The sequence below is a fragment of the Colias philodice genome, chromosome 20 (genome assembly GCF_061535455.1).
Source record: "Colias philodice isolate Cphi_HAF_F1 chromosome 20, ilColPhil1 Martin Lab GWU primary, whole genome shotgun sequence".
Classification (NCBI taxonomy): domain Eukaryota; kingdom Metazoa; phylum Arthropoda; class Insecta; order Lepidoptera; family Pieridae; genus Colias; species Colias philodice.
Genome location: NC_143105.1, coordinates 448660 through 474810, shown reverse-complemented (window position 1 = coordinate 474810; position 26151 = coordinate 448660). Strand labels below are relative to the sequence as shown.

At 31.5% G+C, this 26151-nt stretch overlaps 2 protein-coding genes across 5 annotated transcripts in view; one reads left to right on the top strand and one right to left on the bottom strand.

Annotated features, from left to right (window-relative positions):
• Nucleotides 1-26151, bottom strand: part of Dys (Dystrophin) — a 433719-nt gene that overhangs the window by 32135 nt on the left and 375433 nt on the right. The window lies entirely within an intron of this gene.
• Nucleotides 15176-25545, top strand: LOC149479196 (uncharacterized). Its single transcript, XM_089708299.1, has 4 exons — nt 15176-15224; nt 24238-24451; nt 24578-24639; nt 24717-25545. Exons 1-4 carry the CDS (start codon nt 15176-15178, stop codon nt 24755-24757), a joined length of 366 nt encoding a protein of 121 aa, XP_089564425.1. The 3' UTR covers nt 24758-25545.

The window sequence follows — 26151 nt, the reverse complement described above, 5'->3', positions numbered from 1 at the left end:
GGGGATAAAAGTATGATACATGTATGGAAAGATTATTTGACGTGCCTGACCGGTGACGTCACTGATAGATTTCGTGCCGGCGACTGTCGTGTGGGAACAGAGTCATACTAGAACTATTGATACATATTTTTTTTTAATCCTGTCCGGTGACGTGCCGTGACGGTGACTGATGTGTGTGAGTGCACCCTTAAATGAAAATAAATAAAAATTGCTTCCTCCGACAACACAAACAGTGAATTAATTAAGTGCTGTTTCTTTTATTGTTTGTTTCGAGCTCGCCATTACAGCTTGATTGCAAGCAAGCTGCAAGGAATCTCTTTGAACCAGGGACCCGGTAAGAATTCTTTGACATAATGAGAAATTAAAAAAAAATACATAAAATATTAAAAACATATTACGTTCGATTGATATGACAACAAGTGAATAGTGAGGAACTTAAAAGTGTTTTCTTTTCTGCACGGGTTACCGAAGTACTGTATGTACAGAAAATATTTAAATAAATACAAATTAGAAACTGAAGTGTTAATGTTACCAAAAATATTACTTATGTTAAGTAATATTTTAGTAATACTTTTTATTAAATGCCCTGTTGACTGTGTCTATCTATACCCTCGGTTTAAATAAATATTTTGTGTTATTAACCCAGTTATAACTTATTATCTATGTTATAAATTGATAACTAAATAAACTTTCTAATCCGTGAATTTATTCTTTTTTAAGCATTCAATAATGACTTGATAAATAATAATATATAATGAGATTGGATATATCGACTAAAATTGAATTTTCCTACTTTGAGATGGTCTCTGCAAACTTTCTAAGTATTCTAACAAGAAAAACGGGTGGTATGGTAGGAAGTACAAACTTTTTAATCGCATTCTTGTTAGTAAATCTGTCTAACATAATTTTGAAAACCTAACATGAGATTTTACTGTATTTTTCTCGTTTGTAATTAAAGTTTCAATTTAATTATAATTATCAGTAATTTGCAGTCAGACATGCATCGTTATCTTATATTATAAAAAGTGTACATAGGTATAACATTAGTAAATGAATTACATCGTCAGCTCTCGGCCTACACCACTATAGGGGTATAATTACTCAATTGCTTTCGTTAAACAATTGTTCAAGACCAACATTCTGTATTGCAGACCGTTTAGTTTTCTAACAGCATAAAGTTTTAATAAAAAATATCCCGTTCATTATTGGAAAACGGGTTGCCTAATGGATGAATGTTCTGTTATTTCGCAAATGAAAATTCTATTTCTTATCTAACAAGACTTATTTAGAAGCGCTTTTGAGTCAAAATACCTACAGAAAAATAATTATTTACGTACATATATGTACATATAAGAATAAGGTATACCGATATCCAGATGATTTCAATCTAGAGACAATTCGCATACCGCGTCAAAAAGTGTCTTCAAACGCAACCATGTATTCCGCCCAATGATATTATATATAGAAACAAGAGGTAGATACGTCATCAACGCACCAAAATTGCTTCCGTGAATTGGTCCTATTTGGGACCAATGCAATCAGTCAGATTGTCACCGGTCCCATAGTGAGCGCATGTGCCGATAGGTACATTAAAGTTGTCGAAAATGCCTTCCTGTGTGTTCAGAAAGTGCACGTATTCGTGCAAAAAAATAAAGAAATATAAAGGAATATCATATCACAGGAAAATATATTAAATTATTACAGTTTACGAGTAAAAATAACAATTTACAATTCTTTATGAATGACACTTGCTTGACACTTGTATTGAAATAATGAAAGGGATAAAACATTGCTTCAATCACTAGTGTGACAAAGCTAGCGTACACTGTGTTCAAAGATTATCATGTAGATACGATTATTGAAAATAGAACGGGTATTTTATTAATTTCGATTTGGGTAAATACTTGATTATTTTTATATTTAAATCCACACAGTGCATGTAATTGACAAATGTATCTATTTATTAAATACAATGAAATCGTGATGGCAAAAATGATGTTGAATATACGTATACATTAAAGAAAAGATTATCGCTACTGACGAAAAATGCTATTTGCTTTTCTGTAAATAGCTATTGAACATAAATTTTATTTGTGTTTTAGACAAAAAAGGCTTATACTTCATCTTTTCTTTTATTTCATCCTTTCTTTTCATCTAGGCGCCACTATTATTATCCTACTACTTATATTATATCCTACAAGTTGGAGTGATGACCTTGTACGGATTTCGGGAACTGCCTTGAAACGAATAGCGTAAGATCGGTCCTTATGGAATTCTATAAGGAGGACTATGCTCAGCAGTGGGTGTTTATCGGGTAAAATGATGATGACCGAAAATGAACACCACAGCTAGTAATAAATACTTAATAAAGTTATATCTCCAAAAAAGTTTTTTCATTTTAATACAACATCATTATAATAATTAAATAGTAAATGAAATTGTCACATTTGTTTACTTGTGCAGGAAACGTAACATCTATAACATTGAACCTTCTGTGTCCTTAGTCTATGCCAATTACCATGGCAACTATTTGTTTATTTATATTTAATTGGTGAATTCTTATGACTTTTGCTTCCACCTGCGCGGAAGTGACAAACTATCTTTGTCTTTTTTGTTTATATCATTTTATTAGAGCCATCTCTCTTATACAGTCTGTGAATGTAATAAATTAAGTAAAATGATACTTGTATTTGTGTGTGCCTGACACTGCATATGAAGCATTTTTTTTTGGATATATTGTGAGTATATAACGTATCTATACATAAAATATCATTGATTCCGCCATAATATGTATATCGTAAATCAAATATAATTTCAACTTTACAACCTTGTGATAAAGCATGTTATTGTTTGTTAAATCTCTACCATTTTTAAAAGATGACTCAATCCCTTTGTGCCTTTTATCGGGCGCAGGATTTTTTTTCGCAAATATTTATATCTGGTGACTAAGGTGCGAAATACGAATGTCACACACGTGATGTTATTTGTATCTATGTTTAGCATTTTTTTTAAATGAACTATCTAAGACAAAATATTTTTTCAATAAGACCACAAGGCCTTAAGTTTAGCAGTTGACTCATCAAATTATTCAATCAAAAATTTAATTAATACAATACTATTACAAGATTACAATATCTTCCCATATTCGTTATTGAAAAGAAAACCCTCCGTGCTCAGAAATATGTATTCCGATTTCCGATACAGTCTCAGGCTCTTGCGCAAGGCATGTACATTGTACATCTAATTTGACATTTTTGTAATGTCAAATACAAAGGTTAGCTAGTTGGATCCACATTGTTTAGCGATCATAGGTTATAGAGCATTATATTTCTTGAAAATAATACTCTTTAGACTTTTTCTTACTTTCTTTAGCTAATACTTGCATACATACATATATGCATTGAAAACTTCACATTTTTGTCTTTTTGAGCTCTTTAACTTTATTAAAAATAAGTATAAGGCTCTACTAGCATTAATTCGAAGAATTTCCAGTCTATGTTTTAACTTCTTACTATTTAAATATTTGTTCTCGCGACTTAAATTAAATTTTAATTTTTACCCTTCTCCATCTTTCTACGTATTTTAAATTAATTTTTTTTTTAATTCCGTGTTTAAAACTAATCTTGAGTCGTTTAGTCTTAAACAGGAATAATACAAACTGTTTGGAAATAATAATAATATGAAAGCTTATGGTCGTCGCTTATCAGGTGACGCACAGTCGATTGCCTGCTTGTACTAACTTCAGCAAAACCTAGATAGACTTATTTAGCCCGCTAAATAATCTAACAGTACAACCCCTTATCACCATAACACGACAGCTTAGCGATTGGCGTATGACCCTTGTGATACGCTGAAGCGATTTATTCTATTTCCTGACTATTTATTTATGAACGAAAATTATATTAATAATGTTTTTAAGGGCTGATTTTTCAATGCTTGGATAAAACTTATCCGTCCAATAAAGTATTACACGATAGTATTAAAATGTCACGTAAACTGTCAAATACGAGCAATTAGAATACGTTTTTAAAATGGTAGTTTTATACATTATTCGACGAATAAGTTTTATCCAAGCATTGAAAATTCGGCCCTAAAAATCGCAAAAATCGAAGTATAAACACATGCAGAAAGTCTTTATAGTGAAAATAAATTATGAAAACAGACAACTAAGGGACTAAAGCATGACAATATGATACTGAAATAGCAACTTTTAGCTTAATTAAAATAAACCATTTAAGTAAATGATTTACATTTATAAACACTCAAATACTTAAAATATTGCAAGAAATTCAGATGTTCATATTATTTTTCAGCATCGTTCTTTCTTTATCACTTGCACCGTGTAAAATCGATGTAAATGTAATTTACAGATACACTAGTGTACATTGCGCGCCGTTATCGAAGATTGAAACCGAGTTATATTACACGCTATTATTATAATGCAATGTATTACGCACTTAGCGTATCGGCCGCTTTATCGGCAGCCTTCGAGATACCTATGAATAATATAATTTATTGGCTGTCACTATGACATACGTCAATTTAAATGAGCATTAAATTATGGTATTATGTTAGATGAAATCTTGGAATTCTTATGGCCACATCGTAGGCTTTAGTAAAATCGATTTAACAAGAAGTTATGATATTTTTGACCCCGATGGTTATTCTTCCGTGTTTTTACTTGGAAATTACAATGAAAACATATTTATGGGAAATTAATAACTTCAAATAATTAAATATTTTCCATAATAAATGCTTTATAATGTGTTAAACTTCACTTTTCATCAATTCGAATGAATTCTGTGACAAATAAAATATAGAAATGTTTCCTCGAAAACTCATACGGAAATATCGAATTTCAAAAAGTATAATTAAACATTTCAAGAGAACCCATAAAAACGGGTTAATTTACCTTTTATCTATCTTTTATATCTTGTTAATTATACTAGGTATTAGATTAACCTTACCACGACTTATCTCGGCATACAACATACCACTTTCATTTAAATTATCTTATTATTACCTGAAACAAATAAAATTACACATTATTATAACATACCTTATTCAATTTATACAAACTGTATATAATACAAACTAATTTTAAAAAAGAAGCTTCGACAATAAAACTTTAATATTTATTATTAGAGATGTGAGAAATAAAACTAGAGGTAGACTTTTATCTCTAACAATTAATAAATAATAAAGACAGGGATGGATCTCGGAATGAAAATTTAAAACATAAAATATTTTTAAGTATACATATAATGAAGTAGTAAGCCATACCTATTCGCTACATGCACACATACCAGACGTCATTATAGAAATAAATAAAATAAATCATCAATCAAATAAACACAAAAACAAATAATTAAACCCCATTATACAAATAACTGTAATTCATCACAGGCTAAACAGCCGGTTTCAAGTCTCATTAAAAAAAAAACGGCCTGTATTAACAGTTAACACCGTTACCATTATAATTATTATCATCAAAGTATGAATAAATTAACGTCAGCTTAACGTACAAACGTCACCATATCACTTAAAACACTTTAACGGTCTGTGACACAAAAAAATATGTTTCATAAACAAGGAGTGACTATCGAGTTTCTTGTTTAAAACTCGAGTTAACTCGCGGTGACTTAAACACCGCAGATGAAACATTTTTTAATGTTGTTGTTATCACTTATCATAGACTATTTTCGTTGAGTTCGTTGTAAAACAAATTATTGAATTATTTACCTATATCTATATCAATTTGTAGTTAATTATGTAATAAAAACAACTTTAAATGAGTAATTTCTTCTTTTAAAGTCCAAACTGGATAACGAAAATATAAAGCTTGGACAGCATAAATAAATCCAACGGATTCCGTTATAAAGCCATAAAAAAATCGCAATAGCCTTTTTACAAACCTGCACGTTCACGTAAAATTTAAATTTTCAATACGTCGTTTGTTACTCCCGTCACGTAGGCGTCATAACTGAATGTATTCATTTGTTACCACGTTTAAATATCTGTTTCCATTTTACTTTAACATTGTTCTTGGATAAACTCGACTGGGCATAAGGGAGGTAGTTAGTTCGGTCAGTTTCATTTGATGTGTAGTGCAGAGCCCTAAAGGCAAGGAAATGTGTTACATTTGCTACATTTTCTCAGATTGACATAAAGGTCAATAACAGCTACCAATATTGTAACATCATCGCAAAATCTCACGTACAGAATATTTTAATCGAGTAAAATAAAAAATCTATACCTATACAAATTTACTTTGAAAATAATTACGTTCCCACCCTTGTAGCCCTATATATAGGTATCAGAATTCACCTCATTCAAACTACATTTTAATTACGAACAGACACGTGAAGCAATTTCAAACATAATTTTTAATCAACTGCGCAGTGCTTTTATAAAGTTTTCAAGAATTATTCGTTATACTTTCAATGCGAGTTTCAAAAAGAAACTCCTTTCACGCCACACTACATAAGTAGGTAATGGAAAATCTTGTACGTGCAAGTTGAAGAGCTTTTAAAGCTTTGCGGGGCCCCATCCTTTTTGGGGCCCCAAAATGCGATACTATCGAACTGTTTTTAACTATTTCATTAAAACGTTATCCTTTGGTTGTGCGAGCACAAATAAAACACTGATGCATGATGCAATTTTTGGAAATATAATTTACCAGAAGTTGTCACTGAAGTCGTACGTTTCTTGAGTATTAATAATTTTTTTAATATAATTATTCTATTTGCTCAAAAGTCTTGCACAATTCACTTGTTTAATTTAAATATTATAGGGCCCCAATCCTTGCGAGTCCGTCCCTGCAACATCGTGAAAGCATGTAGCACCTTGTTGCACACTCACCGCTGCAGCGCTGCAGCGATTCAGAAAATTGCTGCAAATTGTTTTCACAGCGCTGCAGTAATGTAAGATGTAAGTGTACGCGATGATCTGTTGCTATTAAAGTTGAACAGACAATGGTTTAGCTGTTAGAGATACGAATAGCAGAATATAATTTTTAGATATTCTCAGGTTACTACCTACTAAATAAATACTGCGTGACGTATAGAAAAAATAATCGACTTCATATTATATGTTCAATTATTCATATATGTTCTTTATGTTCAATGATTTAAATCCACTTTTCATTTTAGTTCAATTATTGGATACTTAAATACTTACTTAAAATAGACATGAAGAATTATCCAAATAAGTTTGCGTGGTTTATCAATGAATTTTTAAACAGTTTAATGATTTCTTTTTGTTACTGAATATTGTTGGATTTATAAATATATACTATGCAATTTATTTTATTAAAAAAACGCGACTGCTTGTAACTTTTACGCTTCGTTGAAAATAAATAAAATAAAAGCTAACAACTCAAAGCTCACTTGCAAAGCCCTGTAATATTAAAAGAAATAACTTTTAGGAACTCTCAAAATTTTTATAAGTTTCCGAAATATGAGTGCGTATACATTTATTAAAATTTTTAATTTATGAGCGAAAATTTTGTCAGTTTATAAAATGTATCTCAGAGAATATATAATATTATGCCATATTTCAATGTAATATGTATTAAAAATCATTTTAGCTTTATTCACAACCAAGTTTCAGACAGAAAAGCTTTCCTACCAATGGATTTTCTTGCTAATGACATTTATTATTAGAAAACAGTTTGAATCGATATTTCAATTGAATTGTAATTTAACAGTCATCGAATTGTTTTAAACTGAGTGCACAAACTTAATCCCAAATTTCAAGCACACACATTTTACGAACGACACAAACACAAACACAACGACATAATATAAAATCTGATATGGATGTGAAATTATAAACTAATTTCATACCCGACAAAGTAATATTAAATTACATAGTAGGTACACTGTGCAAACCATATGAATACTTCCAAACCTGTTCCAGAATCCCGTTCGAGTTTTGATCTTATTTCGATGCAAAAAACAAAATATACCAGACCAGTTCATTATCAGAGAAGTGGTATGTGAATATATTAACTGTTTTATTTTTTGTCCATTTCTCAACACTGCCTTAATATAAAAATGAATTTAAATATCGGGACATGTCAGGAAACACCATAAAAATAATTTAGCAAACGTTATACCTATTAGAATCCGGATACTATACAGACATAATATTATTTCCAATATTTGCATGTTATATATACCATTGTTATAACTCTATTTTTTATGTATCTGATTGTGTTGATATTGGCAGTAGTACGGTAAGTCTATGTAAAAAGTTAGTATCTTTATATGCTTTTTTGGAAAAATTATAAGTTTTCCTGAAAATTGTTATATTACGAGCGAAGACGGGGGCGACAGCTAGTTAATACATATAGATTTCCAAGTGCTAAACGCTATTCAAGTCATATGACGCCGAGTGTCATGGCGTGGGAATATTTTGGAAATTCGACACGCTTCGAGCACACCCGTATATAATAGCCACGTTAAAACACATGCTCTTTTTATACGCTAAAATTGAGGATATTGGGACTTGCCTTGATTGATACTTTAGATTATTAATTTCCCGTATAAAAATCTGTAAAAAGCTATATCTCTATTTACAAGCGTTTTTCATTTCCGACGAATCAAATCATATCGGACATATATAGTAACCTACCGTTTCCTCCTCCTCCAAAGCCCTGATCAGCTCATAGTACAGAAGTTCAGCTTCCTCAGATATTTGCACTTTTTCCACATCACAGCTCTTGCGGCTGATATCACAGGTGATTTCCGTCTGTATGTGCATTGTCAATCACATGTTATAACTGTTCAATCACTGCTACATATCACTGTTATATTATATCACTGCTATATTTATTTCACTGTGATTTCACATATTTTATATTATTTTTATAGTTTCACTTTTGTTTTTTGTTCGATAACTTTATAAGAATTTGTTAAGTTACTCTTTGTATTTTATGTTCAAATATTTCGTTCGTATAACAACCTCATATTATAATGTACTTGGTTAAGACAGAAAGCTAAATTAATGATTAAATTGATATTAAGTCCTGTTGGGATAGATCCTAATTCCTAAATATGTATAAATAAGTGGCAGTCATTACCTAGAATCGTACTGTTATAATTGATCGTATAAAAAAATATTATGTCGATAAATACCAGATATTCATTAAAATTACCATTTAAATACATTTTCAATTATTTCAATCGTATATTTTTCCTTCCTTAATTATTTAAGCATGTGTTAGTAATTGCATTAACGATTTTAATTGGTTTTATACATGAATTGTAAATATATAATGTAAACAGTTTTGTTTATTATAAATGTTTATGTTCGACTTGACTACGGTCCAATTAATTCATCAAAATTCGTCCAGAGACCAGAACAGTTTCAGTAATCAATACTAGTTGTCGTTTATATAGTAAACTAGGTTTCCGTCCGCGGCTTCGCCCGCGCAGTCAAAGAAAAACCCGCATAGTTCCAGTTCCCGTGGGATTTCCGGGAATGCGTCATTTTCCCGGGATAAAAAGTAGCCTATGTCCTTTCTCGGGTATCAAAATATCTCCATACCAAATTTCATGAAAATTGGTTCAGTAGTTTAGGCGTGATTGAGTAACAGACAGACAGACAGAGTTACTTTCGCATTTATAATATTAGTATGGATACAATCCTTACTAACTAAATTTCAATTTAATTTTCCTTAAATCGTGAACAACCTGATTGAAAAAAAAAGTCATATACGTAGTACCGACTATAACATATTCTTTGATCATGTTAACAAAAATGTTCGGATTTTGCGAAATCATTTGGACGAAGATCAACATTCATTAATAAAATTACTGTCAAACACACTATACAAAACATAAACACGTCAAATAAAGCACGCAAGCATATTTCTAGATTTCCGTCGCGCGTCTATAATAATCCTAGCCTGTCGTGGCCTAGCCTAGGTCTGCAAATAGCCAAAGGATAGCTTCATTAGCGTCGCGAACGTAAATCAGACTTATAGTCCGGACTATAATTTACGTCCTAGAACATTTGCACACACTAGTTCTTGTGCCCTGACTTTGTGCAAGTTTTATTTATAGTATAGATACATATTTCTATAAAAAACGGTTTGTTAAAATTAATATACCCAAAAATGAAGGATATTATTAAGTCCGGTCTCTTTTTTAAACTTAATATAATATTAGGAACGTAATTTCAAGTCTTACAATTTAATAATTATATAGCGCTTTACTCTACACTTCTTTAAACTTTACTAAATAAATAAAAAACATGTTATTCGCTAAGGTATAGGAAGAATAAAGGACAAACAATTAATATGCACTTATATGTGCTTATAATAATTAGTTTTAACCTACAACATATTTACGTCGCTATTTATCCCCTACTTTACTTTCTAAACAATTAAACTACACCAAAGAAATATGTCATTAAATACTTCACGTGCATTCATTCCAGGTATTCAATAAAATAGCATTTTATTAGTTCATTGCTCGCAATAATCTATCTTCCAACTAGTAAACACGTGGTTATTTTAGATATCCAAATACATACCTGATTTGTTTATTTATTTGCGAATCTATAAATTTCCTAGTTCACGTCTGTTTTAATTTATTATGAACCAGATATATGAGTCGATGGTAAAAATACCATGTTTATGGGTTAGTTGAACTCGAATGGTATTGCATCTTAACTACATTTTTTTGTCTGGCAAATGTTAAGATTTTGCTTATTTATTTAAACTTTCTAAAATAGATATTAGCAGCCTAGTTGTAACTACGTTGATAAAAATAATAATTTTATATACTTATTTTATTCAGTGGGAGAAACAATCTCCTTACTTGTTTATAAACAAACTAAATGAGTTGTCATAAACAAGAATGTTTATTATATTAATATTTTATTTGTCTCTCTAAAAACATGTAACACCTATGTAGGTTGACTTTTTTATTTAAGGCGACGATTTTTAGTTAAATAATAATAATAAGGATTTCTTTTAACAAAACATCGATCTTTCACGGCACAACAAGGGCCTTGTAAGAATAATAGTAGCACATTATAAATGTGTAATTTACAATTAAATAAGTAATGGAGCCCACAGGGAAGATGTTAATAAAATAATTGCTGCTGCAGCGCTGTCATTTTTAACTGAGACCGATGTGTCGTTAAATATTAAATAATGGATGGTAATGGGTTTAAGATAATAATATTATATTCTGTTGTTTTAATGGAAGTATTAATTTTTATTCCTTTTGGTTGACAATGCACTGAATTATTGCCATTTTCTTTGAAAGTATCATCTTTGGCAGATTTTAACTACACATGTACTTTATAATGCACGGAATGGAAAAGAATACTTCTACATAATTAACTTAATTTAATACGACGAACCTCTGTCACAGTATTACAATATTATCTATATATTATTGTAATACTGTGCCTCTGTGTTGTTATAACATAATAACACTAATATTGTTCTCAATAATAAAACAGATAAACAAATCATCATCCTCTCGCCATCTGGCGGCGCGGCGTATCAAATTTCTATAACGCAATCAAAAACATAATTGTATCCGAACAAGCGTTTAACGCGTTAAATAACCTAATTTATTCATATTTATATGCAAATTCCGAAATTTAGTGTCACGTGCGCCAACAAATGTGACACCACAGATAAATATGCGTATGAGCTGTCATTTTTCCCGCGCGAGTGCCCAGTATCACCTCCTTTCGCATACAAATCGGGGGCCATCTTTATTCCAAACAGGCGCGTTTCAAATGTCGACCGATTTATTTTCACCCGTTTTCAAGGGAATTTCACTTTCTGCTCAGTTTACTCGAAACAATCTATTTTCTTGAACGAAATCGAAAATAATGGGCGTTACGGTGTGTCTTCGTGTTTCGCGCCAGACATTTGACACTTCCGTTCACAAATTGGTTCCCCAAATCGGAAAGTTGGACTAAGAATATTTGTTAATTCCTTCACAATTTTACTTGGACACTAAAGCCAACTTTCTTATTTTTATTGTAATATTACCTAAATAAGTCTTAATTATTGCGTGTCAGGATAAATGACAACTTAATGCTTAAGCAACGTAACATATATTATATTTATTCAAGATCATAAATTCGATAAGGGACTTAAGCACAGATTATATAACTTTAAGGGAAAGTGCACTCGGCCGCGCAAGCTTGAAAGGTGCAGTAATTCTGTGTACTTTATGGTTGTCCTTAGATTGCAAAATTATACAGAAACTTGCTTATGACCGCGGCTTTGGCTACGTGAATTATATCTTTGAATCACGTCATTTTAGAGAGACTGAGATGATTATAAAATATGCAAGCCATAGACTTTCTAATCTGAAATGATAGGACTTCTATAGGCGGTATAGTACCTACAGAATCTTGCTCTAATCTATACTTCTATACTAATATTATAAAGCTGAAGAGTTTGTTTGTTTGTTTGAACTCGCTAATCTCAGAAACTACTAGTCTGATTTGAAAAAAATTCGGTGTAGCCCGTTTATCGAGGAAGGCTATAGGTTATATATATTATAATCACGCTAAGACCAACAGAAGCGAAGCCACGCGGGTGAAACCGCGCGGCACAGCTAGTATTTCATAGAGGTGAAACACACTCGTTTGGTCGTATGCCCCATATTACTTAATATTGCCATCCTGAAAAATGATTGCGGATTATCCAGATAAGAGGAATGATACGGAGAGTGGCAAGGAATATCAGCATGGGAACCCTTCAATCATCGTAAGAAATGCGACAATTTGCGGCAAATATGCTGTCATTAATTATCCGAGTTGTGAACTAGAAAGAAGTTGCTACTAGATTGAATATGTATGTGAATATTGGTGAAGTTTATCGGTTTTAATTCCATGACTAAAATTAAGGTAGTAGGTACTAATGAGGATCGCTAATTCGCTACATAAAAGGATAACTTTTGGTTTATGCATAGTTCTAGTGATATTTTCTATACACCTGTTGGCGTTTTAAGTCTTAGGTACTTTATCCGTGTCTTTTTTTTTCTAAAACACAGTACTAGCAATATAAAAATCAGCATGTATGGAGGAACAAGGTTCATGCCGGAAAGAGTTGCGCATGGGCAATGGGCATGAGTCAGGCCCATTGTGTGAGTTCATTGCTTTTTAATGTGTAAAGCCGTTTATCAGTACATATATCAGGAAACATATTACGCGCTCAAATTAAAACTAATTTTTACACGTTCATTATTCGCTTTTACGTAACTTTGAAGACATGTCGAAAGCGATAACGTGGATCGTCATTTCATTTTATAATTCACGTTGTCTGTTGTTTTATTTAAAGTTTAATGTGGTTTATGAATCCGTCTCCGCTGTTCCTATTTACTATACCTATCTTATGTAAATTGAAAACTTTGCATCATGCAAATTGCATCTAAATGAAATGTGTGTTTATTTTTTACATCTTTTTTATTAAGTACTTAATATTGAATAAGATACTTGAAATTGATTCTTCATATAAGTATAACAAAAACTAGGTACCTCGTATCTAATAAGAAATAGTTATTTAAAAATATTTTAACTTCTGCAACAAGTGCTGCAGATTTAAACTAATAAATAATAATCTGCTGTATGGTAATTTATTATGTATTTGAAAAATATACCTATCTCGTAATATTCTTTTGCCGACACTCTCAAAAGGGATGTACCTATTTGTATGGTTACAATATTTGCACAAAATAGTTAGCTGTCGATAAACAACAATAAAGTAACTACCTACTAATAAAAGTTTATAAAAGCTTGAAAGCATTAATTTGAAACTTTATAATAAGCTACTCGGAAATTCTTTTTATAAACTAGGAACTCGGACTCGAGTCTAAGCTAAATTGCTTTGAAATATATAATTGGAAAAATTTAATAGTTTTCTTCATTTCTCTCTCCTATGTCATTATTTCAGTTCCTCAAGTGTCATAAGTAAATACGAGGTTGTTCAAACGATATATTTTCAAAATTTTCAAGCATGTTGATACATAATCCATGAACTTATACATGTATATCATTGTATAGCATGTCAGCTGCACTTGCACATTGTAACTTAAAACCGTGATTTAGAAATCGCCAACAGACCGCACACCACAGCACTGCACAATTATTGAAAATGAAAAAAAAACACAACTGTCAAACACACCACAGATAATCAATGTTGCACGGATACCGCCAAAATTTGAACCGAATTCGTTTTTTTAACTGGTTATTCTAATTTAGAATTTGCATGGAACTCGAGCGCGCGTGCGCTCCTCGCACGGCGGCCATTACACTGGCCGTAAAATGCAAAAGCTAGCTGCGCCGGCGCAGTATTTACATAATCATTATTGTGCTTGGTCCTGTCGTCCTGTGCGTGTCGCGTAGTGATGTGCGAATCACGTTTGGGTGTCGGTGAACTTTTAGCGCAGATTTCAGATTTGTGTTAGAGTAATATGTTAGGTGTAGGTTTAAATAACCAATATGTTTTTTATTTATGCAAACGTTAATATTTCGGTTAGTAAATAATAAATTTATAAACATTACACAATGGTGTTACGATTTTTATTACTTAATGTTTGTTTATTAATTGAAAACTGTGTAATTGAGTACATAATATGTACCTGTGGAGATACCTACTTTAATCTTGCTTGACATAGTCTTATAAGTACATATGACAATGTCTCTTAAAATTTATGCTACAAAAAGTTTATTTTACCATTATTTTTTTGCATACCTATATGTACAATAATATTCCTTATTATTTGTAAATACGTCATCTTTGTGAATTATATTATGAATCACTAACTTTAATTCTCATAAAATTGTAGAAGTATATCGATATCGACAACGCTCTCAACATCACTATTTAAGAGCCGCTAAAGACAGAAGCAGTGATTCCGCGAGACACAAATAAACTAGCGGCGATGTTTTTTTAATGAACTAAATAAGATCGCATTCGTACCGACTGCGGAAAGGTGAGTAATGTTCGCCATTTCACACTTTATGAATTTAAAAATGTATGAAGATGCGACGAGAATACTTACCATTGCTATTAGCAGAATTTGTTTGTTTTTTTGGTTGAACGATCTTAGAGAGGGTACGTATTGAAAAATATTTTTTGTGGGAAAGTTAATTTTTTGAGAAAGTCAATAGAAAAAAAAAGAATGGTAATATGATGCAGGACGAAGTTGCATGGTTTAGGCACAGTATTACAATATTAGGTATGATACTATAAAAATAATCTTATTCGGATAAAATAAACTTTATACATATTCAGTTTGGAATTTATTTCTAATTTTCTATATAAATTTAATATGAAACTCGGCATACAATGATACAATATATCGGAAAAATGCAATAGAATGTATTTCATTTCGAAACAAATTGTGCTCAACGCGACATTTTCATTCCAATTCTTTGAACTGTCAATTTGACGTTTCCCGCATATCGATGTTATATGTTTCCAGTTTAAATCATTTATTTGCTAGTACATATTTTTATATTGAAAATCAAGTACCTCTATAAATAAAAAAATTCTCTATTACAGTATTTTTTTGAGAGAATCTATAAATTATCACTTTTTGAACATCTTTTTATAGGTACCTATCGGATATCTTTTATTTTACGAAAACTTGCAAAAAAATGATTCAAATCTGTTAAATAGTTCAGGCAAAAAATTTTGAAATGCAGTTCTATCGAGTAACAATACAGACTATAAAACACTTTAATAATGAGTAGAATATTCTAAAATAAATTTCAACTGTCGCCAGATAACTGAATCTTGCAATTAGCAATTTTAACACCTTTGTCAGCGCTTCCTTAAGTGCTGCGAGGTTCCCAACTTAGATAAGATTTCATAATTGTACAATGTAGGTAGGTATTGAATTTCAAACAGTTAATTTTATAATCAGAAGTTATTATGGCGAACAAAACTGAGCATTAGATGATTTTAAATTTACACCAAAGTGATTGATGATGTGTGACGATATCTAGTTGTTATTCAGTGATTATTTAATCAAAATAATAGCGAATTATTACATATAGCTTATTATTTTTATTATAACTATAATATATTCAATTCAAAAATATATTTTATTTACACGCCAACCAGTTTTCAATTATTTATTAGCCCAAATTATTGGTAGCATACAATTTATCATATATGCTTACCTCCCTATTACCAAGGCTATGATTAATGATAGTTCATAATCGCATTATTAGGATCTAAGCCTCAAGCCGATTGAGAGGGTTGAGGGAAAAATTAAATAAAGTCCTCAGTAACGAACCGGAGCTAGTTCGCTATTTAATTATGGATTTATGAACATCGTGGAAAATTCAAACTCAGCGTTCGGGTGCGGATGGTGATAGGCAGAAGCGAGAGCGGGAGAGATTTGCTAGTTTTTGTTAGGACACTTTGTTATATAGCTGTTAATCTGTAAGGTTAAAATCAGACTCCGTTACAGTATGAAATAGGTCAGCAGAAAGGCCAGACTGAATTGAACGTAATATCTGTATCTAATAACTTGAACGTAATATATGTCTTTGTATAAAACAGGTTACCATTTTCATTGGGCGACATTTTAATTCTCACTTCCATAAAAGCGACAAGGCAATATTTATTTACGTTTATACACATCTGCAAAGTTTATCCGCACTATTTTTTTATTATTTTTATTCAAATTATTAAAGTAACAAATACTACAAAGTGCATTACCGCAAATGCCAATACTCATCAAATAACACAAAATAGTTTGTCATTTTCCGCGATCGCGTATATCCATGGTCTGACCACATAGCAAGCCCTCTTCTCGCAGTTTCTGGTTAATTAAGACAGTGTTTCAAGTGCCACTTACTGTGAGCTAAATAAATAATGGATGTTCTGACGTCGTATTTGGACATATTTAATGTAATCGGATCCAGGATTAACTAGTAAATAAGCTTGTGGAAATAGGAGAGGAAAAAGCCAATAGTTGTCTTTCATGTTGATAAGTATCATAAGTTGTATGGTACATCATCATCGATTATTTATATCATCAATTTATTCAATTTGACATTTCAAACTGTTCTCACTTTAGACTTGGCTGTTTAGCTCGGTATATTGAGCATGTTTCAAAACATATATTACTGGGATATTTCTGTCCGATGACAATATTACCTCACCGATTGGGGTAGCAACAAAAAATTTCAATATTTTTTACACACCTGTCTAGCACGTCTAGTCTAAAATCCTTGACTAAGGATCGGAGACAGCAATGTCTTCCTGAATACCACGTAAAGTCTAGGGTTGCCAGTTATCATTTAAATAGGGTACTTGGACCCTGTAAATCTCAATATACTAACAATTACATGGATCACAGTGTATTTGAACAATGAAATAGTTTCTGCATTGTCCCCTGTGGGCACAGACCGTTTAAATACAATTTATTAACCCATAAACACAACGGAAAGTGCTACGGTTCATTGGATGGCTTTAATTGCTGTATTCATAGTTGCACAATGCGGTGTACACTCGGTTTTATATTCTAAGCCGTTAACCGAGAGCAGAACAATATCACTTCAAAATGAATTAACAATTGCTAACATCAGACAGATGGGTGGCATAGGCTACTAGAAGACACTAGACATATGATATTGGCTGAAATCCCAGTCCAATTTGAGAGTAAAGCTGCATATTATCTCCATGACCACTTCTTATTTTCCAACAAATACGTCACTCATCATGCGAACCAAAGACTTAAAGATACCATAAATTCCTTCCAAACACGTGAAATACACCACAAACTACATGCACTACTAAAACAGAATTAAAAAAAGTACTAAAACGCGAAACTGGCAATAATCGTAAAATTATTATCGCCGCCATCTATCGGCTGTACGTCGGAACCACGATTCAATTAGCAGTAACATTAGACGGTTTGCATTTTGCAGTAATGGCCGAGTGCAGGGGATTTTATGAATAAATTAAACTAGATGCTCGTAAAAGCTTAATTTTTAATTAAATTTCAGTAAAGAATAAAGCGCTGCATTTCTTTTCGTATAAGAGAATAGGTATAATATTGTTATTTGTTAGCCGCTTTATACTGAATTATCACCGATTGCCAAATTTTAATAATTACCGTACATAACGTTTAGAATATTTTCTCTATCAGAGAACACTGGCTTACGACCTAATCTACACTATATATTTTTATCCATCCCGTACAAGCTTTTAATAAAAAATAAATACTGAGATTTTTTTTTTTAAATCACCTTTTAGATTATAAGAAAACAATAGGTACTCTTACCTTTTACGTCCGCAACGAAAAAGTATTTTATAATAACTATCTCCTTGACTATTGTCTTACCTGAAACAAAAACATTTGAATTAGTACTAGGTAATAAATAACATAATTAAAACAAACTGGGAAAGTGTCTAGTATTTTCATGAGTCAGCCATTTTATTTCGAAAATGTGTCGAAAAAGCCGTTATAATTATACTCTTATCGCCGAATTTATACTCAGTAAATCTGTATTTATAAAATCACCATTACTTTAAAACGAATATTCACTTCAATATTATTTATTCTTACTACATATCTAATATCTATAATATATTTAGCTACTTCTAATTTAAGCTTCACTGTTCACATTAATTGAAAGATTTAGCGTGTACCCGGCGCCGACGTTCCTCTTAGCAAATATGTGAAATATTTGCGGTTATTAATAATTTCTGTAATGTACCTATATTGTATATAAATAACGCAGCAAGGGTTATAAATTAAAATATGGATTACATTGTAATACCTATACATAAGTCTACATCGAAGTTGCCTAAGCAAAATTGACTGAAACATTGACTGAAATATGTTCTGAAATGTGTTTATTATAGACTTGGGCTTTGGAATTAAATATGGTGTCCTTTTTTTAGTAGAAGGTGAAGACTGTGTTGTTAAATAGTACTATAATTACCTAGTAAGAAGTAGAAGATGAATACTAATTTTCATATTTTAAAGAAAATATTTATTAATACGCACACACACACACATAACTTTCAGGAGTAGTTGACAAATGATAGCTTCCAATTAGGGACTAATAAATATTAATTAACCGCGAGTAAATAACCGCTGTGTGTTCAATCAATATGTGTTTATCACTATAATGGATTGCATCGAATTCATTGTCCGACATAATTAATTCAAGCCTACAAATTCTATAAAAAAAAATTACATAGGTACCTACATCTGATACATCTCGTGTATCATATTCAAATTTATAGCATGATTTAATAACACGTAGTTTGATAATAATTAATGTTCAGTAGGTCATAATTTCTTGTAAACGTATTTTTTTAACTAACTACATCAATACCAGAAAAAGTATTAGGTAACTAAATACATAATTCCAGTTTTAATGCCTAATGTAGTGTTGGTTTGCATAAAATAAGTACATGACAGGGTAATTCGCATAGTTGTAGCCACTACTGACCACAGGCCTACGCGGCTTATATTCGATAGGGTTGTCACGCTCACAAAATATAAAATAATTTTAAAATTTAATTTTCCACTATTTGATTAGGCAGTTAATTGACAATAATATGTTCCACAACATTTCATTATTTGTTACATCCATATGCAGTCATGAGAAGAGAGAGAGAGAATATTTGTATCTTTGGCTTTGAATTTAATAAGAAGATAATTTCATAAAACAAAAAAATATAATACACATTACACGGATCATGTTAAATTGTTTCCATTAAATGAATGTATTGTCTCATATAAAACAAAATTAAGGGTTCAGACTTCAGTTATTATTATCGCTATTGTTATTATAATATTTTGATCGAAAGAATCATCGTACATTTCCGAATAATGCAGCCTATTTAAAATTCATTTTGCGAATTAATCAGTCAATCCGATTACCGCATTTGCAATGTAATGAAATGTCGTTTGGACAGCCCTAGTTGCAAATAAACCGGGATGGTAATGTTACCTGATTTTATATTAATTTTACATTACTAGGGCTTCGCTATCACATTCTGGTATCGCTTAATTTCCTTTGTTTCCTTTGTTTTTAATTATCTCTGCTTTTGATATAATATGTTATAACCAGTATCATATTTTGAACATGATTCTAGTTTATTTGAATAAAACATGAAATTTTTTGTAAAAATTATTTGTTCTGAAAAAATTCATGAAAAAAGAGTGTGTGCCGAGCACACGTTTCAGAAGTGAAACTTCTTTTGCAAGATTCGAAGATATCCAAATCATCGCCTTACTCCATGACGCGACGGTATTGCCATGACGCGACCTTGAAATTTTACTCTCCACGCGCACAAAGAAGTTTCACTTCAATAACAACATACCTAAGAATTTAATTATTTAAAGAAACATAAAAAAGATAACAATTTTCAACCAATACTTTATATTAGTGTTACGGACGGACACACAGAGCTAACTCCCAAAAACCCACAGCCCAGTGTGTCCTTACCGTTCATTATCTCAACACTCCGCCAGTCATCGACCCCGCAAAACTGCCGACACAGCATCGCTTAATATATTCACTTGCACGCTCCCATCAAACTGTGTTTGTTTTCAAAATCACTACAGGTTGAGGGTATATTAACATTTTTGGTTTTAGTGCATTACCGTGCGCTGTTTATGAAAATTATAGGTAATTAGAGTATTCTAGATCAGATAATTAATTAGAACAATCAATATTGTGACATAATACGTGTTATCATTTCAACAAAATTAGCACCTACCTATATTTTTAACTACTTTTCATTAGATTACGTAGTTTTAGCGTGATGTGCAGTCATGATAAAGACAGACGGATAAATAAACATTGTACGAAAACCAGCATAAAATATTATATCGTTTGAAGAATTTTCTATGAAAGTTCAAATCTTCAATGTAGGTACTAGGTAGGTACAGGAATTGTATCAAAATTATATTTTCCGAAGAAATCTCTAACAAACACACAACAATAATGAGGACCACAGCTAGCCAACGAGCAAGATCGGCTGTTTGACCTTTTTTTATTTTAAAATAAAAAGAAATACTTGAATTAATTCAGGATTTATTATATTTTCTTTCAGTCAAAGGATAAATTAAAACATGTGTCATAAAGTATGCTGGTCAAAAGTCTGAACCGATCTGTTTCAAGCAGCTGCTCGTTAGCATTGAAAGTTGAAACGGTTACGTTTTATCGATATTCCGTACTATTTCATCGATATTTTATTATTTATCGATATTTATTATTTTGCGAAGAGTTAAAATTTATAATAGCTGGCGTATCTGAGTTGTGTTGTGCATGCGGCGATTTGTTGTATGATTAATAATATTTTAGGTTTTGATAGTAAGGCATTTTAGAATACCATATTTAATAATAAAAATAATAGGATTTTAAATGTGTGTTTTTCATCGAAATTTACAAAAAATGTTTTCATTAATGATCTACTTTGTTTTTGAAGTGAAATTTCTTTATCGGGGTTGGAAAAAAATGTAGTTTAACATTTTTTCGTTACGCGTGACATTTTTCCGTTACGCGCCATCTTTTTCTTATCCCTACCACGCGTGCTTCGACGTATTTCTGTAAAGTTGCATATTGTAAAATATTTTTTGAAAAATAAGGTCACAAAGAAGTTTCACTTCTTACGTGTGTACACTGTACACTAGTACACGCACACATTTTTTATTCTATTTTAATATTTTTAAGGATATTATATCAGAGGAGCGGAAAGTTTTAAAAATAAAATTAAATGACAATACATAGGTAATATTTATAGTTAGTTAATTCTATCATCACACAAGCTCCACAAATATTTAATTTCTTAGTAGATATGTTTTGTTATGCTTCATGTCATATTGATGTTATAAAATACTAACGGCCCGCCCCGGCTTCGCCCGTGGTACATATGAAAAATAGATGTTGGCCGATTCTCAGACTTACCCGATATGCACAGAAAATTTCATGAGAATCGGTCCACCCGTTTCGGAGGAGTATGCAGACTAACATTGTGACACGAGAATTTTATAATATATAAGATATTATCGACAAGCGAACATCACTAGTACTTATCGCAAGTGCTCGCGTAACGATGTCGATAACGAAGTCGCGGCATTGTTGTCGACAAACGAATCGATTCGTAACTGATTCTGATTATTTTATTTTTAATCGTTTTTAAACATATTTCTTTGATACTGTTTAATTATGGTATAAATATATTACAATAATAACTTCTATAGTAATTTCTTTATAAATATTAAGAATACTATCGATGTACAAGAGCAATAAAAATATAACACAAATTGAATCGGAAATTGCTTCAAAGATTTAGATGCAATTTATCGTACAGATATAGGCTAGCTATTCAGTTTACGTGTACGATAAGTCAAAATTATTAATTAACATTGTTTTTTATTTTATAAAAATGTCAACCTGCATTTGAGATATGTCACCACTTCCCTAAAATCTTCAATTTTCAACATATTATTTTTCCAACTACCCACATACAAAGTGGCGGGTAGTTTATCCTTGACTCAAAGTTCGCAAACTAAGGTTCATAATTAACATACCTAGTTAGGAGCTACTCACCACGGCCTGGAATGTTATAATGGTTATATTGATTGGCTTAATCGTTCGGAATTCGTATGGGCTTCACTTGAGGCTCGATTTAATATTAATTTTGATATTTTCACTGTGAAAATTATGGATAGGATTCTTGGGCTTTGGATTATGGTTAAAACGATGACAAAATTAATCTTCGAGTTAATTTTGAGATAATAATATTACTTTCCTGTTAGCTTAATTTTATAGAGCTCTCAATCCTGATTCTAATATAGGTTTGAAAACTCATCACCTACGAAAAAACTATGAAACAGATATGAAATGTTTGACCAGATATCATCTACACTAATATTATAAAGAGGAAAACTTTGTTTGTTTGTTTGTTTGTTTGTATGTTTGTTTGATTGTAATGATTAGGCTCATAAACTACTGGACCGATTTTAAAAATTCTTTCACCATTCGAAAGCTACATTATCCACGAGTAACATAGGCTAGGTTTTATCCCGGAAATTCCACGGGAACGGGAACTATGCGGGTTTTTCTTTGAAAACGCGGGCGAAGCCGCAGGCGGAAAGCTAGTGTTTTATATTATTATTATTCGGTCAATCAAGGGCTACATCACCAATGTAATATCAAACCTTGAAGAAAAATAAAAGTGAAAATTGTGATGAGGTAGCAATGATAGGGATTGGCTAATGCCACATAACTTGTACACGCGAGCAAAGAAACATTGGAAAGCTAGTAAATACAGCTTCAAGTGAAACTACATTCTGCAGAACCGTAACTCCTCATAAATATATATAAAGAAAATTGTTCCACCAATTATACAGTACACCGCAACATATAAATATTACACACGACACACGTCATTATTCCAACTCAATAAGGACCATAATCCAATCATGATAATAATTGGAGTATTTGCATGAGCTTTGTCAACTGTGCAGTTGAGCTTTGAATATATTTGTACGGAACCGTAATTGGTTTATTGGATGGCGTGTTTTAGGGTTCCGGTGATAGAATTTTGTGAGGTTTATAGATTTACATGAAGTTTTTGTTAATAATAGGTAGTTATTATTTTTTAACAGGTGTAACGTGAGCTATTCCGAAACATACCACATAAGAAATTGTAAATGCTTAGTAGCATGGGAAGATAGCACTTTTTATATTATAGCAAAACATCTTACGAACCAGATTACCAGATCCCTATAATCTTCTCAATTGGTATTGAACCCAGTACTTTCAATTGCGTAACTAATCTCTTAGCATGCACTGCTCATGCCTGTCCCAGTTACATAAATATTGAACTATAATTGAAGCAATTAAGGTGATGAATTAATTTTTCTAACATTTACGGCCCTTTTCAAACCTTCGTAATTTTTATATTATTAAAGTTGTCGTGATGAAAATTCTTGACAAGAAAGTTCAATAGTAACACAATACGTCTACCGTTTTAGAAACATGATTCCATGATATTTTCTCGATAGAAAAAAAATACAAAGTTATCATTGTTATTTTTTTTTAATCTCTGGCATCTTCAAAATAACAAACGTAAAGTTACGACTTTTTGGATATTAACTATAAAATATACAACCTATACGTCTACCGATTTAGAATTTTGAAATATGCGATGGTTTTGAAATAAACAAGAAATACTTGAAATTAGCGCGCGACCAGCCAATATAGCGAGAGCCGCCCTGTACCTTCCTACCCCGATCGCTGCACGAGTCATTCCCGCTACGACCGTCACACGGGGAACTTGTGTCGCTCGCGCAATCGTAAAAAAGGGTGACAACACGATAAGACAAAATGAGACAAATGGGGACAATAAAGAAAATAAGAAGAAGAAACATAAAGGTTGGAGGAAAAAGAATGCTTACAATTGGAACAAATTAATGAAGTAAGTTGGTTTTATTTTAAATTTGATGATAATTGTATTATAGACGATGTTTGATATGTACCCCTGTTTTAAGTACATAACGAATGTGTAAGATTTTTTCATTTATAGCATACATAATCTGTTCAGAAATCCGGAATCCAGAAGGAAAATAAACCCACTGATTGTTCACAATGTGAATCCACTCCTTCGTAAGTACCTTTATTCAGTCAAAAATGTAATATGTTATCAAAGCTCTACTGGTTTTATCGCATGATTCCATTTTTAGCAAAAAGCAACAAAGTGCAAAGAAATAAAAAATCATGGTGAACTTAGTGGAAATATGGCGGACATAATATGGAACAGGAGCTCATTGGAGTAGTATTATATTTAAAAAAATACGAAATAATTTCAAGAATTACATTTCTTAGAAGGTGGTAGATAAGTATGTTGTATAAAGAATTTGATGTTGATATTTATTTCATTTATACTTACTACACCTGTGCGGGAAATTGCTTAGTAATAAAACAGGTTTATATTCATATTTACATAGTAACTAATGTGAGTTTTCATTTCGAAAAATTTTGTGTAAGTATATTAAATTGAGTTCCTGGGTGATCTGGAAACACAATTGGGCCCGGAAGATGGCGCTGCAGTCACTCCTCCTAATGACATGAACCGATTTGGATGAATATTTGTGTGCACATTTCATTTTTGTGGGATGATTGGTTGATTCGCTTTCACATTAGCTAATATTATGTATTTTTGTTGTTAGAAAGTAAACTTAATTTAATGTTTATAATACATTATTATTGGTATAAATAAGCCAGTGTTCGTCTCACATTGCTGTACCTGCCTACCTACCCTACCAGGGCCTAACTTTGTTCTGGCTATTTTATTTTGATTATTTGTAATGAATAATTACAATTATAATAGAGTGCAAAAAATAAATACATGCGTCAATATATTTTGTGTTTTTTTTTAAACAATTTTTTTATTTAAAAAAATATCATTCCGACCGCGGCTTTGCCCGCGTGGAATTAGATTATATCGTGAATCCTGTCTTATCCCACAGAAGTGTTCAGTTCGGATAAAAAGTATCCTATGTGTAAATCCAGGCAATTAGCTATATTTTATCAAAATTGGTAATGTAGTCTTGACGTGATTAAGTAAGTGTAACAACTAACAAAAAAATATACAAATTAACATCCAAAGTTTCGCATCAGTTTTACTGTATTAGTGATATCTTCCACTCTTGACTTTGACTGAGAAGAATTAGGGTTTATAACTTCTTTCAGAAATATTACCTTTCATTTCTGGGCATGACGTAATATCTACGTCAGCATCAAATTCTATCTAAATCCATTCAGTAGTCCGCGTTATTGAGTACCATTTCATTTTTTCAGAGTAACAATATTTTTTGTTATTTTAAAGATTATTTATAACCTGTATTATTTTGTAATAAAGTAAACATTACGAAATAATAATAATTATTAATAATGTCTAAGTAGTTGTTAAAAAGAAGATTATTTGTTTATAAGCAAGAAAATAAAACCAATAAATCAACAATTAAATATATGTATAAGAATATTATAACTGTATGACGACTCCATACATGTTTGTCCCGAGTCGGCCAGCGGCAGCGCGGCGAGTTTGCAAGAATGACTTCGCGCACACCCGCGTTCGCGATAGCGAGCTATTAGACTCCGCCCGCCAAGCAGTAG

Excerpts from the sequence above, each read along its gene's own strand:
- LOC149479196 (XM_089708299.1), top strand. The coding sequence starts at position 15,176 with ATGATGCAGGACGAAGTTGCATGGTTTAGGCACAGTATTACAATATTA. Across the intron at positions 15,225-24,237 it reads GCACAGTATTACAATATTAG|CGAGAGCCGCCCTGTACCTT; the intron begins GTATGATACTAT and ends CAGCCAATATAG. Across the intron at positions 24,452-24,577 it reads AATTGGAACAAATTAATGAA|AAATCCGGAATCCAGAAGGA; the intron begins GTAAGTTGGTTT and ends TAATCTGTTCAG.